The sequence below is a fragment of the Rhinolophus ferrumequinum genome, chromosome 21, assembly GCF_004115265.2.
Source record: "Rhinolophus ferrumequinum isolate MPI-CBG mRhiFer1 chromosome 21, mRhiFer1_v1.p, whole genome shotgun sequence".
Classification (NCBI taxonomy): domain Eukaryota; kingdom Metazoa; phylum Chordata; class Mammalia; order Chiroptera; family Rhinolophidae; genus Rhinolophus; species Rhinolophus ferrumequinum.
In genome coordinates this window covers 21,334,614-21,355,581 of record NC_046304.1, presented here as the reverse complement: position 1 = coordinate 21,355,581, position 20,968 = coordinate 21,334,614, and the positions used below count along the sequence as shown (strand labels likewise).

The window sequence follows — 20,968 nt, the reverse complement described above, 5'->3', positions numbered from 1 at the left end:
AGAAGCTAACACACTTGGTTAGCCGCAGCCTGCAGAGCAGACCCCCGAGGCCAGGGAGGGACTCGTGACACCTTCACTCAGCCAGGTTAATGGAGCAGCCAGCTCATCAAAGGTTTTTGTCGTCTGGTTGTCTGGGACACAGGAAATAGCCAGCAGAAGCCAAGATGGGGGAAGGGGGTAGCATGGATGGTGTCGTTAAGTTGTGTTAGGCAATGTGCTTGCAGCTTTATGGAACTTTTCTTATTAATCCTCACCGCAGTCCTGGATAGGAAAGTCGTATTCTCACCCATCCCTCCCATTTTACAGATGAGAAAACTGACCCTGGAGGAAATTATGACATTGCCCAAGATCTCATGGCTATTTCATGGCTCAGAACCCAGATCTATCTGGCTCAGAGCCAGCGCTCTTCCCCTTGGGGCTGATGGCTATCTTCTGCAAGCAGGTCTCACTCACAGCTTCAAAGTATTTTGTTTTCCTTATGAGCTTCCAGCTACTCATGGTCCTTCCTCTATCTGCCCTCCAGGAGGCAGGAAAAGGGCCAGGAAAAATGCACCCCCCTGGGCCCTCTGAGGCCCAGCTGCCTTCACAGAGGCCCCCAAGTTCTCGCCTTCCCCTGGCACCTTCAGCCTCTTTAGCAGCTCACACAGAGCGGCCTGTGAACTTGGTACCGCCATCAGTCGGATCTGTGGCACTTTTGTTTTCTTTCCTTGGTCGTCAGTCCTCGCATCTGTCAGGCTGTGTGTGCTGCTGGGTCCCAGGACTCCGGCACCCTGCTGCAGGCCTGTCTCTCTCTGATTTGAGTCCTCTCAGAAGTGGTGTAGCCCTGGGTGAGGAATCAGACTGTATCCCCACCTGGCTCTCCCTCATGCTCTCCGTGTGACCTGACTCCTGAGTCAGCTTCCTCATTTATAAAACGGGGTCGGGGTAGGGGTGGGGGCGGTGAAAGGAAGGGAAGTGACATTTATGGTGGACCTTCAATATGCCGGACACATGACATGAGAGCTCTCAAAATATCTCCATGAGGAAGGGAGTAATGTCCCCATTTCACAGATGACAACACTCGGTTCAAGCTGATCTAGGAACTGCTCAGGGCCCCCAGCCAGGCAAAGAGGCAGCCAGGATTCTATATCCGGTTTCCACCTTCCAACACTGATGTTCTTTCTGATATATTTGTGTGATGTTCTTTCTGATACCTTTGTGTGAAATGAAGTGACAGCCTGGAGGGCTTATTTAAAGTCGGGTTGTTGGACCCGGAGCTTCTCGTTCACTAGGACCAAGGTGGAGCCTGAGCGCCTGCTGGTCTGGGGACCACACTTTGCACTAAAACACTCCTTGGGTTCTCCAACCTGGAAGAGCACACAGCTGAGAATTTCTCATGAAGTCTGAAGGAAAGGTATCACCCCTACAGGGTGCTGTGTGACACGCATCCCTAGCAGGGACCACGTGGCTGTCCAGAAGGCCTCCAGTGTGACTGTGTCCCCAAGTGTAAGGAAGTACACACGGGGCTGGGTCCTGTACACCATGCCTCGGACAGCCAGCGTACGCCACTGCAGACCTGTCTTTCCCTCTGTGCCTGGTGAGCTGCCCACCGACCATGCTAAGCCAGGCTTTAATTTCACCATAGCTAACTCCCGCCTGTGGCGGGTGTGGGGGCTGGGCATTTCACTAGCTCCCAAGGCCACTCCACACATGAAAAATGTTGCCCCCACTCACCCACTGCCCTGGCAGTCGCATATAAAGTATAGGCTTTAGCATCATTGGCTAAGCTTTAGGACATGGTCATTTGGGAGTGCAGGATGTATTGTTCATCCATGCCACTCGTAGTTATTACGAAAGTTCTATGTAGCAAGTACTGTACTGCCAGGGAGAATGATGCACGAGTAAACAGAAACAGACCCATTGCTCCCTCCCCTCATGCAGTTTAAAACCCAGTAGGAGTGACAGACATCAATCAAAGAGTTACACCAGTGAAAATAAGCGTTTCAACCCTGACCAGTGCAATGAGGGAGCGCGTCATGGTGCGATGAGAGTGTATGAGTTGGGGAATTGGCCATTAAGCTGAGATTTGAAGGAAAAGGATTTAACTAGGCTACGGGGGCAGGGACGGGCTTTCCAGGCAAAGGGGACAATGTTTGCAAAGGCCTTGCGAGGGGTGGAGCAAGAAGAGGCTGGACATGGCGAGGAAGAGACGGAGGCCATGGCACAGGATTTGGACCCTGTGTTCAACGGTTATGTTTCTATCCTGAGAACAGTGGGAAACTCTAAGCAGTTCTGAGCAGGGAGGAGTGATCAAATTTGTGCTCTGAAGAAATCACTCTTTCTTTTGGCGAACCCATTGGAGGAAGGCCAATGTGGATGCAGGGAGACCTAGTAGGCGTTCGAGTGCAGGAGTCCAGGTAATGGATAATAAACACGGTGATGGCAGTGATGGAGAAAATCAGGTGGAACTGAGATATAATTAGGAAGTAAAATCAACTGGACTTGGTAATGGATTGATTACGGGAAGAGTGTAGACAGAGAAGTTTGAAAGATGACTCTTGGTGAGCATGACGGCACCTTTCAATGGGATCGGGTCCCCAAAAGGTGACCAAGTTTGGAGACACTCTAAAAGAACTAAAACACAATTTTAAATAACAATGGGATTTACAAGCCTAGAGTTCTGAGATGAACTTTGATCTAGAGATAGGAATTTGCTGGTCGTCTAAAACTGTGGACTTTGGTGAGATTTTCTAGGTAGAAAAAAAATAAATAAATATTTATTGGCCGTTGGAGAGAGCCAGTGGCAGAATAAGACTGAGCACTTGAGTCTTCCAGTTTCTGGTATTGTCTTGCTCCCCTCAGGCTCCCAGAGGTGATGCATCAAATCACTAGTACCTGAAGGGGTTTGCTGCCCCGCTCAGCATGTTGGACCCTGAGGAGCCAGGGCCAGCCTTGACATCTGTTTACCTTGCTTGAGGCCCACAGTGTCGTACGTCTGAAGGCCTGTGGAGTAAAAGAAGGTAGGCTTAGATCAAGTGGGTGTAGCTCCTTCTGCCCGGCTCGACACGAACAGCTTCCAATTGCTCGGGGCTGGGCAAAGTAGAATGAGTTCCCTTAGGAAGCAGAGAGCTCCCGGTCACTAGGAAAATGGAAGGAAACATTAGATGTGACTGTTGTTAGAAAGGTATATGATGAGGGTTTGGGCAACCTGAGCTTTAGCCCTTTGATGACTTGGGAGATTTTTGAAGCCCTGTGTGCAAGAAACTCCCATGCTGTGTCTTGCTGGGTTTCTAGCTCTTTCTTGAGGTGTGTTTATTTGTGGGGGGTACCAGGGGGGTGTGGAGGATATGGGAAACACATGGCCATTTGGTGCATATGTGAGGGAGCTGCATGAATGAGACAAATGCTTTTGGTGAAGCCTACACAACGGAGGAATGACTGCGCCATAAAAACAAGGCTGTAAAGGACTATGGTGCCTTCCCCTCCTGGCTTTTTTTTCTTTTCTATCTTTCTTTTCTTTTTTCTTTTTTTTTTTTTTTTTTTTTTTGAGAGCTGTCCTAGAGGAACTCCAGTTGGTAGATTTTTTTTTTTTTTTTTTTGTTGTTGTTGTTGTTTAGCTTTTATTTCATAATCATAAACTTAACTCTGCAACCCAGCTAGACTTGGAGGGGGGCAAGGAAAATACGAAACCCAACGAACTGCAGCGAGAGCACAAAGATTATGGGGTGTTCCGAGCAGATGGGGCAGGGGTGCTCTCCTGACTACAGAAGGAATGGTCTGGTTAAGAGAAAACCAGTCAAATGCATCAGAGTTGTCCACAGTCAGCAATGGTGATCTTCTTGCTCGTCTTGCCATTCCTGGACCCAAAACGCTCCATGGCTTCCACAATCTTCATGCCATCTTTCACCTTGCCAAAAACCACATGCTTGCCATCCAACCACTCAGTCTTGGCAGTGCAGATGAAAAACTGGGAACCGTTTGTGTTGGGTCCAGCATTTGCCATGGACAGGATGCCAGGACCTGTGTGCTTCAGGATGAAATTCTCATCATCAAACTTCTCCCCATAAATGGACTTGCCACCTGTGCCGTTATGGCGTGTGAAGTCACCACCCTGGCACATAAATCCTGGAATAATTCTGTGAAAGCAGGAACCTTTATAACCAAATCCTCTCTCCCCAGTGCTCAGGGCACGAAAGTTTTCTGCTGTCTTTGGGACTTTGTCTGCAAACAGCTCAAAGGAGACGCGGCCCAAGGGCTCGCCGTCGACAGCGATGTCGAAGAACACGGTGGGATTGACCATGGTTGAGCGCGTGTAAGTCCGGGCGGCGGCGTCTGGAAGGCCCAGTTGGTAGATTTTTTTCCCTACTTTTGATTTTGTCTGACCTCATGCTCCCCGTCTCCTAGTCAAATAGTTAATGGTCTATTTTACAAACGACAATGGGAAGCCATTTCCTACTCAAAAGGAATTTGAAGGTGAATCTTTTTGTCACATAAGTAATCACTGAAGGGCTTCATATATCTAGATTTTGGTGTACTGAGTCCTTCTGAATCAGGGTCCTGCCATGTGGATCACGAGTCTCTCCCCATAGATTTAGCTCTCCCTGCCAGATATTTCCATGAAAAGAATTTTCAGGTGTGTAAAACTCGAGGAAGGATTCACTGAAAGGATGATTTGGCTACACTTGGTTGTCTTGGAAGGCTCCCACATTCCCACGTAATGACAGAGCATGTTTCCAGCACTGCTAGGAGTACGGTCCTCTTTGTTGGTTCCACACTATTAGCTTCCAGAATGCTCTCTCCCTTCTGTTGCCTCCCTAACCCAGGGCAAGACTGGCTTTGAAGTTGATTGACTCATCTTCGGGGTCCTGTGCATTCTCTGGTACAAAGGGACACAGGGAGGCCCACCCAAGGCTGCAAAACTTATTTCTGAAGATCTTGTGACAGTGGAGTCTGGATGAGAATTGGAGTTATCGGAGGTAGTAGTGAGGGCTGCGAATGTGGGTTTGGGCCAAGACACGGAGGCGAGAGGCTCCCGGAAGAGACTTCTTCTCCAGAATCTCCCTCTGCTGTGTGTGACAGAAGGATTTGGGAGACAGCTGGGACTTCACTGACTCCTGGGCTTCATGGATCGTCTCCACTAGTTCAAGGACCACAAGAGACGCTAGGGTCCCCAGTTTGTATCTGGGCGGCATTTGGGAAAGAGGAGAGATTTCCAGGCAGACAGACAGGTTCAAAGTCCAGCTCCCCCGCTTACTAGATGTGTCATTCTGGGTCCATTACGTAATCTCCCTAAGCCTCTTGTTTCTTATCTGTAACAATAAATAGCTAACTTTTAATGAGGGCGTGCTGTCCGTAAGGCACTAAGCTAAGTGGTTCATGTGCGTCTAGTGGAACCTCTACAGCAGAGCTTGGGGTGATACGAAGCATCTTTCTCCATTCCGTTGCTTCCGTCAAACACTGTCTCAGCAGTGAGGACTGTGGGAGAGGAGTTGGAAAGAGTTGGAAGCACAGGCTGGACCATCCCTGGGAGCTGGGGCGGAAGCTGGGGTGTATGTGGAACCAGTGGTAATAGAAGATACCATCTTTACCCTTAGCCAAGGTTGGGTGAGGTGCCCACCTCTGTTCTCCCATCACTGTTCTCTCTCCTTGAAGACTGTCTAGTGACATATCTGTTCCTTCCACTCCCACACCAGCCAGCCTATAAGTCCCTTCAGAACAGGAACTCTCTCTTTCTTCTCTCGGAATCCTCAGGACCTCTCCAGTGCCTGATCTGCATCTAGTGCTCAGTAAAGGAAGTTGAGCAGATGAATAAGTAAATAGGTGACTAAGTCCATTTGGCTAACTATGCCTCTAAGATTCTGGTCACAGCCTCTGTGTGACCTTGGACAACTCACTTGCCTTCTCTGGGCCTCAGTTTCTTCTTCTATAACATGAAGTCATTAGAAAGGATGATGTCTCAGTGACCTCTGACCTTGGCAATTTTATAAAATCTACCATGGCCCATCAGCACAGAGCAGTCCTAGAGCCTCCAGATTTCAGGAAGTCGCTGTCCTTGAGCAGCAGCAGCATAAGCTGGACCCAGGAAGGGAGGAGAAAGCCTCAGACGACCCAGCCATTCGATGGAAAATCTATTTTCCAGGCCACGATATAGACCAGCTTTCACTTACTTAGGGCCTCTGGTATACACCGTTTGAATCCCCTGCTTGGCACTGTAGGGGATTCAAAAGCAGCTGGGTTCTGTTCCTGCCCTTTATGGGCGTGGGGGTGGAGTAGTGGGGGAGGTGTGGACACAAATGTCCACAATGCAAGGTCCACCAGTGGGAGTGTCTCAGGACAGGGCCACGCCACGGTGTTCTGTGACTTCATAGGGAACAAATGACAGCATCGGGTTGGCGATGAGAAGGACTTCTTCCTGTAGGAAATGACATTTGAAGGGCCCTGAATGATGGGTTGGACTTGGGCGCACACAGAGTGAGGGAAGCATATCAGGCATTGGGCTTGGAGGTGGGTAAATAGAGCAGAATGTCCATGTCTGGGAAATGGCTGGTGATCTGGTTTTTCTGAGCATAGAATTTACCCAGGAGAGATGCCAAAAGAAAGCTGAGGAAGTCAGACCCGAGGCACCAGGGGGTAAGGCCTTGAGTGCCAGAGTGAGGAGCTTGTACCTGAGGCGGTAGGCAATGAAGATCTGCTGAAGATGTTTGAATGAAGGGGTAAGAGCAGCGCTTCCTTTGGGAAAATCCATTTGGCATCATGGGTAGAATTGTTTGGAGAAAGAGTCACCAAAGCTGAATGTGGGGGATTGGGAGGTAATTTTGAGGCAGCGACAATGGTCCAGGCGAGAAGTTACAAGGAACTCAACTAGGATGAGTGTTAAGAAGATAGAAAGAGAACTGGGAGCCACTGTGGGAGTAGAACCCCTGCAACTTGGCAAGTGACTGAATAGAGGTCAAAAGAGGAGGCCCAGCTGCCTGTAAGGCTTTGGTTATGGCTGCCTCACTTGGGGGAGTGGTGCCATCAAGAGACACAGCAGACACGTACGGGAGGACATGCTGGTTTGATGGCATCAGAGTCCTGTGAAGGAGGAGGTGCACATGACCAAAGTGGCTTGGGATACAAACAAGGAGGTTGGATCACATGATCAGGTCATGTGCGCCTACTATGTGCCAAACCCCATACAAGAAACTTTATGTGCACTGGCTCATTTAATTGTCCCAACCTGCCTAGGAGACGGGCATTGCTATTTTTTCCATCCGTAAGGTATTGATTCTGTGATTCCAGTCTGTTACCAAATGATGTTCTTTTCATAGGAGCAATTCAAAATCCTGCCTCTTTTTTTAGCTCTTCAGAGGAAACAAACAAATCACTGTCATTTCTAAAGCTTTAGGTGAATTTGACATTCTCTGACGGGTGGTTGAGATGCATTCTGCAGAGCCACCTTGATGCAATACTGCTCCTCTAGTACAGGAGAGCAGAGTTCTGTTTGCTCAGGCTCTGGGCTTTGCCTACTGTCTCAGTTCTCATTGTATTTCCCTAAATCCCACCTTCCAGTGACTGCCAGGATGAATCCAGTAGAGGTGGGCTTTATTTGAAGCCCTAGGGAAGTGGGTCCTGCCTTCGCTCAGGGGACCTGGGGCATGAAGTGTCCCTGGCCTTTAGGGACACCTGCAGTTGGGAAGGGGGTAAGGTTTAGGGACCCCAGAAACAAGGTGAGAGTAAACATTTCTTCATTTTCCCAGCTAAAGGGAACTCCTTGCCCTTCTGGACACCCATAGCACTTGGTCACAACTGTCCTTTGACTCTCAACTTTGTGTTCATTATCTACATTATTAGACTATTTCTTTCCCTCTAGACTGTGAATTACTTGAGAGCAGAGAAGAGACGAAAGGAGGTAACATTTCTAAGCATCTATCATGGGGCCAAGCCATATGTAATCCTCACAACAACCTGGTGAGAAAAGGATTATCATCCCTGTTTACCAGATGAGGAAATGAAAGATTAAAGCAACTGAATCAACTCAGCAAAAGTACTTAGACCAGTGCCTGGCACAAGTACCCTGTAAATTGCAGCAATTATTATTGAATATCTTGTTCAAGAACTCACACCTGGAATTCAGTCCAGGTTGGACTGAGTCCAGAGTCCACGTGTGCCGAAGCCCCCGGTGTATTTGAGTGTCCATTACAGCAATCTAGAAGGTGCTCTCCAACCATTCAGTCCTTTATTCTCTCATGTATATCTTTGACCCTTTCACGCCCTCACACAATGCTTGGAATAGCTCAGTGGGTCTCCAGTAAATAGTGAGTGAACGTCAACTCTATAACTCGTCTATAGGGAGCACCTCCCACGTGGAAAAGGTAACTCTTCCACTACCTTTTACTGTCCTGGCTCGTCTCTTCAAGAAGTAGCTGAGAATCATGGCAGAAGCACCCAATGGTGATGTCTTTGTTGCTCTCTCTGGAACTCAGTTTCTTTAAATGGACAAGAAGGTGCTTGGTCAGAGTGGCATCGGAATCCAGGAACCCAGAAAGGAAGCCTTTTCTGGCTGATTCAGGGGCTGAGCCCACTTAACAGATGAACCAGACCTCCCACCCCCACCACACTCCCTCCCAACCAGCCTTTGAAACACCAACAAAGGCCCCCTAAGTCTATGTATTCACCAACACACACACACACACACACACACACCCTTTAGAAGACAGCCTGACCCGACAGTGATCCATTCTGTGACTGTCCATCTCGGGACGTTAGTTTTCTTATGAATATTGAAACAACTGGAGTAGACCAAGTCTGAGCACCCGGCCTAGTGTCTGTGAACCTCAGTGCTGCACAGCAAGACTTTAGCACATTCTCCCCCTGCCCCCGATGCCAGAGTTGACAAAGGGGAGAGCAGGCTAAGAGGGCAAACATGACCAGAGTCACCCAGTAACCCTCGGGCACAGGCCTTCTGGCACAGGGAGCACCCATCCAGGACCTCAGGTAGCAGCCCAGGGCCAGCCGGGCCTCGGAACCAACTGCAATGTTTTGTGCCAGGTGCTCCCTTAGTCTCTGTGGTTCTTAAGTCTCAAACAGCTGTTAGTGTGTCGGAGAGGACAGATATGAGTACAGTGAAAAGAATCACGATGCACATGGTATGTGTGAGGAGAGGGGGACTTCTGAAACCCAGCATAATGGGTACAGAGAGCATGGGGAGGGAAGAGCAGGGAATTGATTCCAAACGGGAGGTTAGTAAAGTGTCAGGGAGAAAGAGCCGTCAACTGGCCGCCTCCTAGTGAGGACGGGGATGCTAGGGAAATTCACATGTGGAAAAGGGAGGGGCCACTGAAGTCCTGCCTTGGAAGGTTCCTCCCAGGTTCCAGGGCAGCTCCTGATGCCAAAAGATTCTTGACAGGTGGGTCATGATTCCAAAGGGCCCATTACAAGACATCGCTGCCAGGAAGCCCCAAACCTTGAGCAAACTCCTGCCAATAGTCAGGAGGGGTGTGTCTGTGTGCATGCGTGTATGTATGTGTGTATTATGTGTATAGTTGTATCTGTAATTGTGTATGTGTGTTTATGGTTTAGGGACAGCTCTTTCCAGAGAGTCTGGTCAGTTCTCTACCCCTCCAATGCCACTGTCATTCCTACAGGAATTGGGCCATTCTGCCACCTTTAGTTAGTAACTCCTGTGGGAAAGATCTCAGGGAACATCAACGTCTGAATCTCCGAGAAGGGTGACTCTAGTGAGAGCACAGGAAGACGGCAATTCATCAGAATCCCAGAAAGATTCATGAGTCGCCTAAATATAGAAACTGCTGTCCTGCCAAAAGTGAGGAGAGCTCTATGTCAGATGTCATCATAGAGCACAAGCCAGGCCAGGAGGAGAAAGGATAGGACAGGTGACCAGACACACCTATGGAGCTCACACAGACCTGGGCCAAGCCACAGGCTGGGGGGAAATGCCTGCCAAGAATCTGGAACCCAGTATCAGAAGAAGATGAGAGGCAGCAAGGAGTGGCAGCGTGGGCTTTGTGCCAGGTCACACGTGCCTATAGATCCTACTTATGTGACCTTGGGCAAGACCCTAGTTTCCTGACCTATAAAGTAAGGTCAACTGCAGTTGAAGATGCAAAGATACTCCACCTGAGGTTTTGGCCTTGTTGTTCCCTCTCCCTCTGCTTTTCCCCGAGACCTTTGCATGGCTGGTTCCTTCATCCCGTTTAGATCTTTACCCATCTGTGAGTGGGGCTGTCCTGACCATCTATTTTAGACGGCAACCAGCCCTGGCATTCCCGGGTCCCCTTCCCTGCCGTAGCATTTTTTTCCATAGCACTTTTTCCCCCGTAGTATTCATCATCATCTGATGTATTATATATTTTACTCGTTTCTTGTTGGCTGTCTGCCCACTAGGACGTGAGCTCCATATACTCACATCTATCTGGTTCAATGCTGTATCTCTCATGTCTACAGCAGTACCCAGGATCTAGTAGGTGTTCAATAAACATGTGTTGGATGAATGCATGAACAGGTGAATGAATGCGTAAATGAGATGACATATGGAAATCACTTGGCACTGTATGCCCGGTGGCATGCAGTTAGGTAGATGGCATCTGACAAGTTGTCAGCCTCAAGAAGGTCAGGCAGAGGTAACATGGGAGGGTCTCCGAGTGCAGGCAGGGGGCTAAAGCAAGCCATGCAAGTCGTTGTGGGCAGCTCCAGGCTGACAGAGAGGTGGGTCTGAGAAGTCTGTCTGCAGGAAGTGAGGCCACTTCTTGGAGGGAAGTTAAGAGGCAGGGCACAGGTTCCTGAAAGACCTTTGCACATGATCTCTCTCCACCAAGAATGCCATCCTTCTTTCTCTGCATGAGAAATAATCCTTGTCCTTGGAGACTGCTCAGGGGAGCTATCTCTGACACCCAGATACCCCCTCTGTGATCAGCAGCCTCTGGTCTTCCCTCCATCACAGGTCTTTCCTGGGGTCTCCTTCATGTTCGTACCCACCCCAACTCCTGCCCTACTGGACTCAGCTCTCTGGGGCAGGACTGTCTTACCCACGACCAGGCCCATAACAGACTATATGGGTCATGGTTTAGTGAAGGCAAGAGAAACAAACTTTTTTTTTTTTAATTAAAGTTTGTTGGGGTGACAATTGTCAGCAAAATTACATAGCTTTCAGGTGTACAATTCTGCACCATATCATCCATAAATCCCATTGTGTGTTCACCACCCAGAGTCAGTTTTCCTTCCATCACCATATATTTGATCCCCTTTCCCTTCATCTACCATCCCCCTCCCCTTTTACCCTCTGGTAACCACTAAACTATTGTCTGTGAGTTTTTGAAGAGAAACAATCTTGATCCTTTTAGGTATAAAAGGAAATTTGGTGCTGAAAATTGCTGGAAAAGATGAAAGAGTGGGGTCTTGGTTGGATGTCTCCATGAATCTCAGAATAACCCCCAGAAGTTACCCATGAGGTGAGCTGCTACCCTGAAGGTAGGGAACCAGGAAGCCACTGCTCCCATCCCCATTCTATTTGCCTTAGACACCCACAAAAATAGCAATGTGTGAAATGAATTTCCTGTCACTAGGACAGGGATTCAATAGCAAGCAGTCCAGGTGTATAAGATGAGCCAACGGATGACCCAACAGTCAGAACCGGGACATCAAGTCAGAGCTGAACCTGAGGGGAGGTGGGCTTATTCTGGAGCCTGGATCAGGACTCAGCTACAGGTGGGGGTGGGCCGATGGCTTCAGCTGCAGACAGGAGAGGGCTATGTGGGGGCACAAAGCCAGGCAAGCTGTTACAATACCCCCCTTCCACACAATGTCCATATCCTTTGCTCTTCTAGGAATTTTGTTCTGTCTGATATCATTTAAAAGAAATGGGTCACCCTCTGGAGTTGGGGAGATGTTCCATGCAAGGGAATTTGTTATAATGCTATTTGGCCCAAAGTACTGAAGTAAATGTCATCTGAGCATTCCTCATTCACCCCAAATCTCACATGGCAGCCCCGCCCCATGGGGTGGCTGCAGGCCTTGCTTCTCAGCTCAGCGTAATCAGGAGCTGGTTGTATCAGTACCGCCAGGAACAGACAGCCATTGTGGAGCTGGGGCAGGATGTGGGCTCATATTAACGGAGTTCTCATGAAAGACTGGCTATCAGATAGAAATTCCCAGCAATTGACTTTCTCTGGGAGAGAGAACTGCCAGGCAACATGACATATTCATGCCAGATGGTTGGCACCTTCTTTTCTTAGCATGATCTCCTTAAAAAACCAGGTTAGAAACAGAAGTGTGCTTGATGGGAACTGAGGGATCTTGGTGATGCTAATGGTGCATGTCTTTATCTTGTGCTGACCTGTGGTCCTTAGGGGAGCAGTGTCGTGTACCCAAAGGTATGGCTTTGAAACCAAAGTCTTAGTTTAGGTCCTACTTCTTTCCCTTATTAACTGGACAAGTCCCTCATGCCCCCCGATCAATCACTCTGTTTCTTCATGTGCACAATGCAATAGTTTGTACCACCTCCTCAGGTATTTGGGGGGTTCGCATAACACTCCATAGGAGGGATTTCCAAGACGGTGGAGTAAGTAGACACTGTGCTCGCCTCCTCTCACCAACACATCAAAATCACAACTAAACTACAGAACAGCTGTCATTGAGAATTGCCTGAAGTCTAGCTGAAGCAAAGCCCTACCTCTAAGGACATTAAAAAAAAAAAAAGAAGCCATCTCGAGTCTGGTAGGAGGGGCAGAGATGCAGAATGGGCCAAATAAAAGATTAGGACAAAACTTTAGAAACAGAACTACACAAAATGGAGACATGCAATCTACTAGACACGGAGTTAAAAACACTAGTTAAGGGATGCTCACTTATCTCAGGGAGAACGTCAACAAAGAGATAGAAAACATAAAAAAAAGGACCAGTCAGAAATAAGTACGATGACTGAAATGAAGAATACATTAGAGAGAATCAACAGTCGATTAGAGGAAGCAGAGGATCGAATCAGAGATTTAGAAGATAAGTTAGCATAAAACACCCAATCAGAACAGCAAAAAGAAAAATGAATTTTTATAAAAAGGAGGATAGTTTAAGGGGCCTCTGGCACAACATCAAGCATATCAACATTTGCATAATTGGGGAACCAGAAGGAGAAGAAAGAGAACAAGGAATTGAAAATCTATTTGAAGAAATATTGACTGAAAGCTCCCCTGACCTGGCGAAGGGAATAAATATACAAGCCCAAGAAGTGCAGAGAGTCCCAAACAAGATGAACCCAAAGATCTCCACACTCAGACACATCATAATTAAAATGCCAAAGGTAAAAGACAAAGAGAGAATCTTAAAACAGCAAGAGAAAAGCAGTTACCTACAAGGGAGCTCCCATAAGACTGTCAACTGATTTCTTAAGAGAAACTTTGCAGGCCAGAAGGGATTGGCACAAAATATTCAAATGAAAATTTGAAAAGTCAGGACCTACAAACAAGATTACTCTACCTAGCAAAGCTATCATTTAGAATCAAAGGACAGATAAAGAGCTTCCCAGACAAGAAAAAGCTAAAGGAGTTCATCACCACCAAAACAGTATTACAAGGAATGTTAGAGGGACTTCTTTACGATGAAAAAAAGAAAAGATAAAAATATGAATAATAAAATGGCAACTACATATCTATCAACAATTACTTTCGATGTAAATGGAGTAAATGCTCCAATCAAAAGACATAGGGTGGCTGAAAGGATAAGAAAACAAGACCCTTACATGTGCTGCCTACAAGAGACTCACTTTAGATAAAAAGACACACATAGCCTGAAACTAAGGGATGGGGAAAAGATATTTCATGAAAATAGAAACAAACAAAAAAATTTTTAACTGGGGTAGCAATACTTATACCGGACAAAATAGACTTTAAAACAAAGGCTATAACAAGAGACAAAGAAGAACCCAGTAATCCCACTTCAGGGTATTTATCTGAAGAAACCCAAATGCTACTTTGAGGGGAGGTGTGCATCCATATGTTCATTGCAGCATTGTTTACAATGGCCAAGATGTGCAGGCAGCCTGGGTGTCTGTAGATGGGTGAATGGATAAAGAGGAGGTGGTACATATACACAATGGCATAGTGCTCAGCCACGGAAGGAAATGGGTTCTTGCATCTTCAGGGGCATGGCTGGACCTGTTGTGCTGAGTCAGACAAAGACAGATTAAATGTGATCTCCCTTATATGTGGAATCTAAAGAACAAAATAAACAAACAAAACAGAAACAAAGTCATAGATATAGAGAACATTTTGATGGTTGCCAGATGGGAGGGGAGTTAGGGGGATGGGTGAAAAAGGGGAAGGGACTAAGAAGCACAAATTGGTTGTTCCACAGTAGTCATGGGGATGCAGGGTACAGCATAAGGAGTATAGTCAATAATATTGTAACAACTATGTGTGGTGTCAGATGGGGACTAGATTTATCAGGGTGATAGATGGGAAGGTGTTGAGGGTCAGGGTGAAAAAGATGAAGGCATTAAGAAGTACAAATTAGTAGTTACAAAATAGTCAAGGGGATGTAAAGTAAAGCATAGGGAATATAGTCAATGATATGAGAATAACTACGTATAGTGCCAGGTGGGTACTAGACTAGTCAGGGGATCACTCCTTAAATTATATAAATATCTAACCACTGTGCTGTACACCTGAAATTGATATAAAATAATATTGAATGTCATCTGTAATTGAAAAACTAAAAAAGAGTGGGGGGAAGGTGAAAGGGAGTAAGAGGCTCGAATTGCCAGGTATAAAACAAATAAATCATGAGGATGTAATGTACAGCATAGAGAATATAGTCAGTAACATTGTGATAGCGTGGTACAGTGTCAGGTGGGTGCTGGACTTACGGTGATCACTTCCTTAGGTACATAAATGTTGAATAACTATGGTGTGTCCCTGAAACTAATATGTTGTCTGTTAGCTACATTTTACTAAAAATCCTTAAAAATAATTAAGAATTCCGTGAGAAAAGGATCCAGTGTCCAGGTAGGAAGAGGTACTTGCTGAGCATATACTAGGTGGCAGGCACTGTCCGTGAACAATGCTGAAAGAGTCTTCAAGGAGCTTACATTCTACCGGTGGGAAGCAGACCACAAGCAAACAAATAACAGGTTGGGGTGTAGACAAGTGAATTAAATGAGATAAAATAAGGTGATGGGAAAGAGTGTGATGGTGGGACACAGTGGAATTATGGCTTTAACGGGTTGGAGAAGACTTTCCAGAGAAGACAAACTTTAAGGTAAAGCTTAAATGGTGTTGAAGAGACATCCATGCAAAGAGCAATGAGAAGAAACAGAAAGAGCAGGTACGATATGTGCAAAGGCCCTGTGGTAGGAAGAACGTGGTTTGAGAGGAAAGGAAGGCTAGTGGGACTGAAGTATATGAAGGAAGACAAGATGCCTGGCACGCTGCCAGACACGCAGTAGGTGCTCCTTAAATGTGAGTCTTCTTCCCCCACTCCAGCAGTAAAGGCTGGAATGCTCATGTCAACCGGCTCCCCAGCCCTCCCTCGGCACAAGGGACAGCCAAATCCTATTCCTTCACTCTGGAGCAGGCCCCAGGCTTCCACTATGACCACACATGTTACGACTTCTCTGGTATAATTGCCTTCCAGGCTTGTGAGGAGATTTGGGAAATCCCCTCAGTTCTGCAGCAACCCAGTTACAAGCTGTCCCTTAGGCTGGGTGTCTGTGCCAATGGCTTAATCTCCCCTCCTGCATGTCTTTTTTATTAGCAACAGTTTCAGAGGAAGGTGTTTTCCTGGTGTTGCCCCAGACTTGTTCATTCTGTGCACATTTGCTGAGCCAGGCCCAGGGCTGCAGAGATGCCTGAGGATCTGTCCCCACCCACGAGCAGCACGCGCAACTCACAGTCCATGGGGCGGCATGCAGTCTGTTTGGAACCTGTCATTCCCCCCACCCCCACCCAGACCCCGTCTTCCCCATCTTCCCGTCAGCCAGGCTGATGGGCCCTATTAGAGGGGCATCCCCACTCCTTGCCATCCTCTCTTTGATGTGTTTTAAAGACATAGCAGGCAGTCTCTGCTGCTTCTGCTAAGGTCACATGCATCCAGTTGCAAGAGAGGCTCTACTTATGCAGAACGAGGGGAAAATGATTTCCAAGTAGTCCAGAAACATCTAGACAGTACCTCTGGGCTGTCTGTCTACAGAGTGAAGTATCTCTGAGGAGGAAGAGTCAAGGCAGGATGTGAGTACAGAGATGCCAAGGTTAGCCCTGAAGGCAGTGTCGGGAGTGGAAGGGCTCCGATCATAATGCCACGAGTTCAGAGTCTCTGCATTGTCGAGGCTCAGTTTTCCCATCTGTGAAATGGGGATAATAATTCTTGCCCTGGGTTGTTTTGAGGATCACATGAGGTACTGCAAATGAAATGACTTTATAGACTCGAAAGCTTTATAAGTTATTCTTTCTCCTAAGAGGCTCCAGGTAGAAGTGGGACATCATTCAATATCTAAAAATATTAACAATGATCATAATCCACTGAGCATTTTCTATGTGTCAGGCACTGTGCTAAGTATGCTACACGAGTTGTCTGACTGAATTCTTCCAAACCTAGAAGGTTGGTACTAGCATTATTCATATTTTATAGTTGAGGAAGTTGAGGCATAGAGAGACAAAATAACTTGTCCAAGTCACACAACTGGCAAGTAGTTTGCCTCCAGAGCCCCAGCTCTTATGCACTACGTATGCCCCTACTACTACAGACCAGCACCATACTGAAAGATCCAGAAGGAGCCCCTAACCCAAGGGTGGAATATTTCAAGCCACCTCTGTGAGGAGCCAAAGTCCTTAGCAGAGGAAGGGGTCCTGGCCTATGCAGGTAATGAGGTGAGTGGAAGAAGCCCAGGACAGGTAATAAGGGAACTAGATTTTAGTGACTATATATGACTCCTGACCCTTCACCTCTCAGGTCCTCAGTTTTCCCATCTATAAAACAGGAAGGAGAGGGAAGATTGATCTAGAACAGTGTCTCTCATCCTTTTTGACTCTAGCCCACCTAGGCACGGTAAAAGGACAAACCCACAGCCGTCTGCCCCATCTGTTCCCACCTTCCAGAAGGAAAGGAACTGGGAGATAATATGAATGGGTTATAGTGCAAGCGATTTGGGGGAAAGACTAGAGACAGATGTGCTGCAGGAATGGGAGATGAGTCATAGTTGGCTGCAATGCACACGTGCCTTCAAGACCAGCCATTGAAAAATTATAAGCCCTAATTACTGTTGTTAAGCGAGCAACTCACAACAAATGACACTGGGAATGACGGAGCTAAACTAATGGTAATTTATAATTAAAAAAGCAAGATTGGTGGCAATTGGAAAGCAGTACCGACTCAAGGTTCTCACTGATGACCACCCTCCCTCCCAATCGCTGCCGGGCTCCTCACTCTCAGCTGGGCCCGGGGGCCATGGGAGCTTGGACGTGCCCCCTGTGTGACTTGGCACCTGGAATTTTGGGGTGGAACACCAAATTAAAGTCTTTCGTGAACTCCAGCGACACACTGACTTTCACATGCAAATACCGATGTTTAGTAGCTCCCTGCGCTGGACTTCACAGCAAAAGCTGCCCTTTATTACACACTGGCATGTCCCTCCATTAAGGTCTTTATAGGTGTCATCTCCAGGACTCCCCATACCCCAATGAGCTAGGTGCAAGGACTGTTTTCACATTACAAGTGAGGTCCACAGAGATGGTGCAACCTTCCCGAAGTCACATGGCTCATCAGTGATGGGATTCGGTTTTGAGACCAGGCCGTCTGGCTCCAAGACTCCTGGGCTATCCTGTGTTCAGAAGCCAACTGAGAAGTCAGCCCCAGTAACAGTAAAAGTGACCATCTTTGGCAATGCCAGTCATTCACCTAAAAGAACCAGGAGAGGATTCGGTTCTCTCTACCGGGAGATCCTCGGAGCTTATGGTGACCCTCAGGTGTGGCCCTGCCAGCAGCTAATAGTCCACAGGCCGTCTGATTCATCCAATGCTCACCACCTAGAGCACTGGTTCTAAACTGGAGGTGGTTTTACCCTCACAGGCAACGTTTGGCAATGACTGGAGATATTGCTAAATGGGAGATGCTCCTGGTACTTAGGGAATAGCAGACAAGGATGTTGCTAAACATCCTTCTATCCACAGGACAGCCCCCCACCACAAAGAACTATTTAGCCCAACAGAGCCAGGACCGAGAAAGCCTGCCCTAGACTCACGGTTCCAGGCATACCTAGTCGCCCTTGGGAAGAGTGAACAGAAGATGGCTTCTGGCTGAGGAGAAAATAGGGGACCCTGATATCCCCGTCTGTGAGTACCTGAGCAGAAACACAGTGAGAAGGAGAGGTGGGAACTGAACTCGGATTGCCTAGGGTAGAATGCTGTCTTCATTGCTCACTAACTGTGTGAGCTTGGGCAAGCTACTTACCTTGTCTGAGCCTCAGTTTCCTCATCCATAAAACAGGGGTAACAGTGGTACCTATGCTGGAGAGTTGTTGTGAAGTTTCTATGACATGTACTGGGCTTCCATAGCATTTGGTACTTGGGAAGACCCTGATAACTATTCATTCTGATGGAGGTGATGGTGGTGATGGTGATGGTGATGGTGGGGTCAGGGCGAGGTAAAGACATACAGGTAGGACTGGAGGAGCTGAGAAACAGCATGGAGTGGGGTCCAGAGCCCAGTGGACAGGACGAGACAGCTAGCCTGCTGAGATCATTAAACAGGGTGATCTGCAGGGTGGGACCATATGCATACCCCCTCCCTCATATGCATACCTCTCCACTCCAACACCAAGGGGGGGAAATGCAGCAGGCCACTGGGGGCACACCCTTCCCTAACAGGGTCCCCTCGTTTTTTCACTGCCCACTGCTCAGAAGGCATCACACCTTTCCCAAGAGGCTGGGGCTGGGTTCATTCATTCATTCATTCATTCATTCATCTATTCATTCAACAAGTACTTACTGAGCACCTCCTTTGTGTAAGCATTGTTCTGGGCACTGGGAATGCAGCAGTGAGCCAAATAGATGAGAACCTCGTCATGGAAAACAGACAATAAATAAACAAATGAGCACGTTTATACCAGTGGTATACCAGATGGTGATGAATGCTATGAAGAAAAGTAAAACAGGAGAGAGCAAAGGGCATGCCTGTGCATTCATGTCCGTTTTAAACAGGGTGACATTTGAGCGAAAGCTTGAAGGCATGAAAGGAGCAAACCAGGGGAAGAACCTGGGAAGAACATCCCAGGCAGAGGGAACAGTAAGTGCAGAAGCCTGAGGTGGCAGCGTGCTTGGAGAGTTAGGGGGAAGGCAAAGCGTGTGGGCAGGAGAAGGTAGGTGAGCTCCACGAAGAGACAGGAGGGTTCAGTTGTGCAGAGCAGGGCAGGTCATGGTGAGGATGTTGGCATTGACCCAAAGCAAGATGGAAACCAGTGGAGGGCAATGTCAAGGAAACATTTTATCAGCCCCTCCGGCTCCTTGCTATAAATACAGAGTCTGGGCCAGGGCAGAGGCAGGGAGACCAGTCTACCTTCCAGCTGAGAGATGAGAGTGCTTGGACCAACGTGGTAGCAGGGAGGTAGGGACAGGCATGGATTCTGGGTATATCGTAAAGGTAGGTCCAGGGGGATTTCCCAAAGGGTTCCATGTGGGCTGTGAGGGCAAGAGAGAAGTCGAAAGTGACTCCAGGTGTCTTGCCCCAAACCACAGGATGGAGTTTATCATAAGCCATTTACTAATATAAGGAAGGCCACGTGTGTAGGAGAAAGATGAAGAGTTTTGGAATTAGACTGGGTTTGACTCATGGCTTTGCTACCGAAAGAATACAGTCACTTAGCCTCTCAGAGCCTCAGTTTTTTGTTCTATAAAATGGGCATCATGGTGCCTGTCTTATAGAAATGTGATGAGGATCAAAAGAGATAAGGAATATAAGGCTGGACCAAAATAAAATTTGGTGTCATTTCCTCAGTGATGTCATTCTGGGCTTTCATTTTGTTATAGCCCCTCTGCTGATTGGCTAGATTCCCTGGGGGTGCCTGGGTTTGGAAGACCCTCTGAAATAATGAACTCTAGTTTTCATTGGCTAGGGAGAGGATGGGGCTGCTGGCTTTTTGCATTAGTCAAGTCCCACCTCATGAGCTAGCACTGTACTTGGGTCTCTGTCCTGCTCTCCAGGGGTGGGGTCTCAGAACCCCCAGCACCTCCCAGACCCACTGTGACCAGGCACCATTCCCCAGGGCACAGAAAGGGGAGGTTGGAACCAACATTTGCTTAGGGTCTCAGGCAGTGGTTTCCAGCCCTGGCTGCACAACAAAATCACCTGGGTATCTTCTTAAAAATAGATGTCAAGCCCCCTCTCCCCACCCCCAATCTGATTTAATCAGCTCTGAGTGCAGCCCAGAGACTTGTAATTTTTAAAAAATTTGAGGTGATTTGAAAGTATAGCTACAGTGAAGAAACACTAAACCAAGTTATGATTTTGTCCATTTTACAGATTAAAAACAACTCTGAGACCCAGAGAGGTTAAGTGGCTTCTCCAGAGTCTCTCAGTTGCTAAGCAACAGAGCCAGGATTCAAACCCTGGTAGGTCTGACTCCAAGTTACATTGCAGCCTTAGGTCGAAAGTCCGTATAATACATGTAAGTATTCTTCTGTGGCTCATTAATTCTTTTATAGAAAGACTTGAGGCAGCAGAAATGGTCAAAGAAATGTAAATCTTAAGCGTTCCAAAGCTATGACATGTATTATTACATGTCCCTAACAGTATGTATCCAACGTGATTCAGAAGTCAGAAGAAGAAATGGATTCAGTCCACAGAAGTTTGGTGTACAAACGTCTTCTTAGAGACACATCTGTGGAGTAAATCCAAGAGTCCCTGCACCAGGGACCAGAACTGCCAGACCTCAGTGTGCCCACCTGTTGCTTGGGTCAGATAAGCAAGGCAAGGGTTAGTTTAGGAACCACCCATGGTCAGCCAGCAT

The 20,968-nt window shown here is 47.4% G+C and overlaps 2 protein-coding genes across 4 annotated transcripts in view; one reads left to right on the top strand and one right to left on the bottom strand.

Moving 5' to 3' along the window:
* ASIC2 (acid sensing ion channel subunit 2) overlaps positions 1-20,968 on the top strand; it is a 1,003,508-nt gene that overhangs the window by 864,284 nt on the left and 118,256 nt on the right. The window lies entirely within an intron of this gene.
* LOC117013754 (peptidyl-prolyl cis-trans isomerase A) lies at positions 3,592-4,316 on the bottom strand. The gene has a single exon (XM_033091178.1). The coding sequence runs from the start codon at positions 4,277-4,279 to the stop codon at positions 3,785-3,787; it is 495 nt and encodes a 164-aa protein (XP_032947069.1). The 5' UTR covers positions 4,280-4,316; the 3' UTR covers positions 3,592-3,784.

Coding starts and splice junctions, on each gene's coding strand:
- LOC117013754 (XM_033091178.1), bottom strand. CDS start 4,279: ATGGTCAATCCCACCGTGTTCTTCGACATCGCTGTCGACGGCGAGCCC.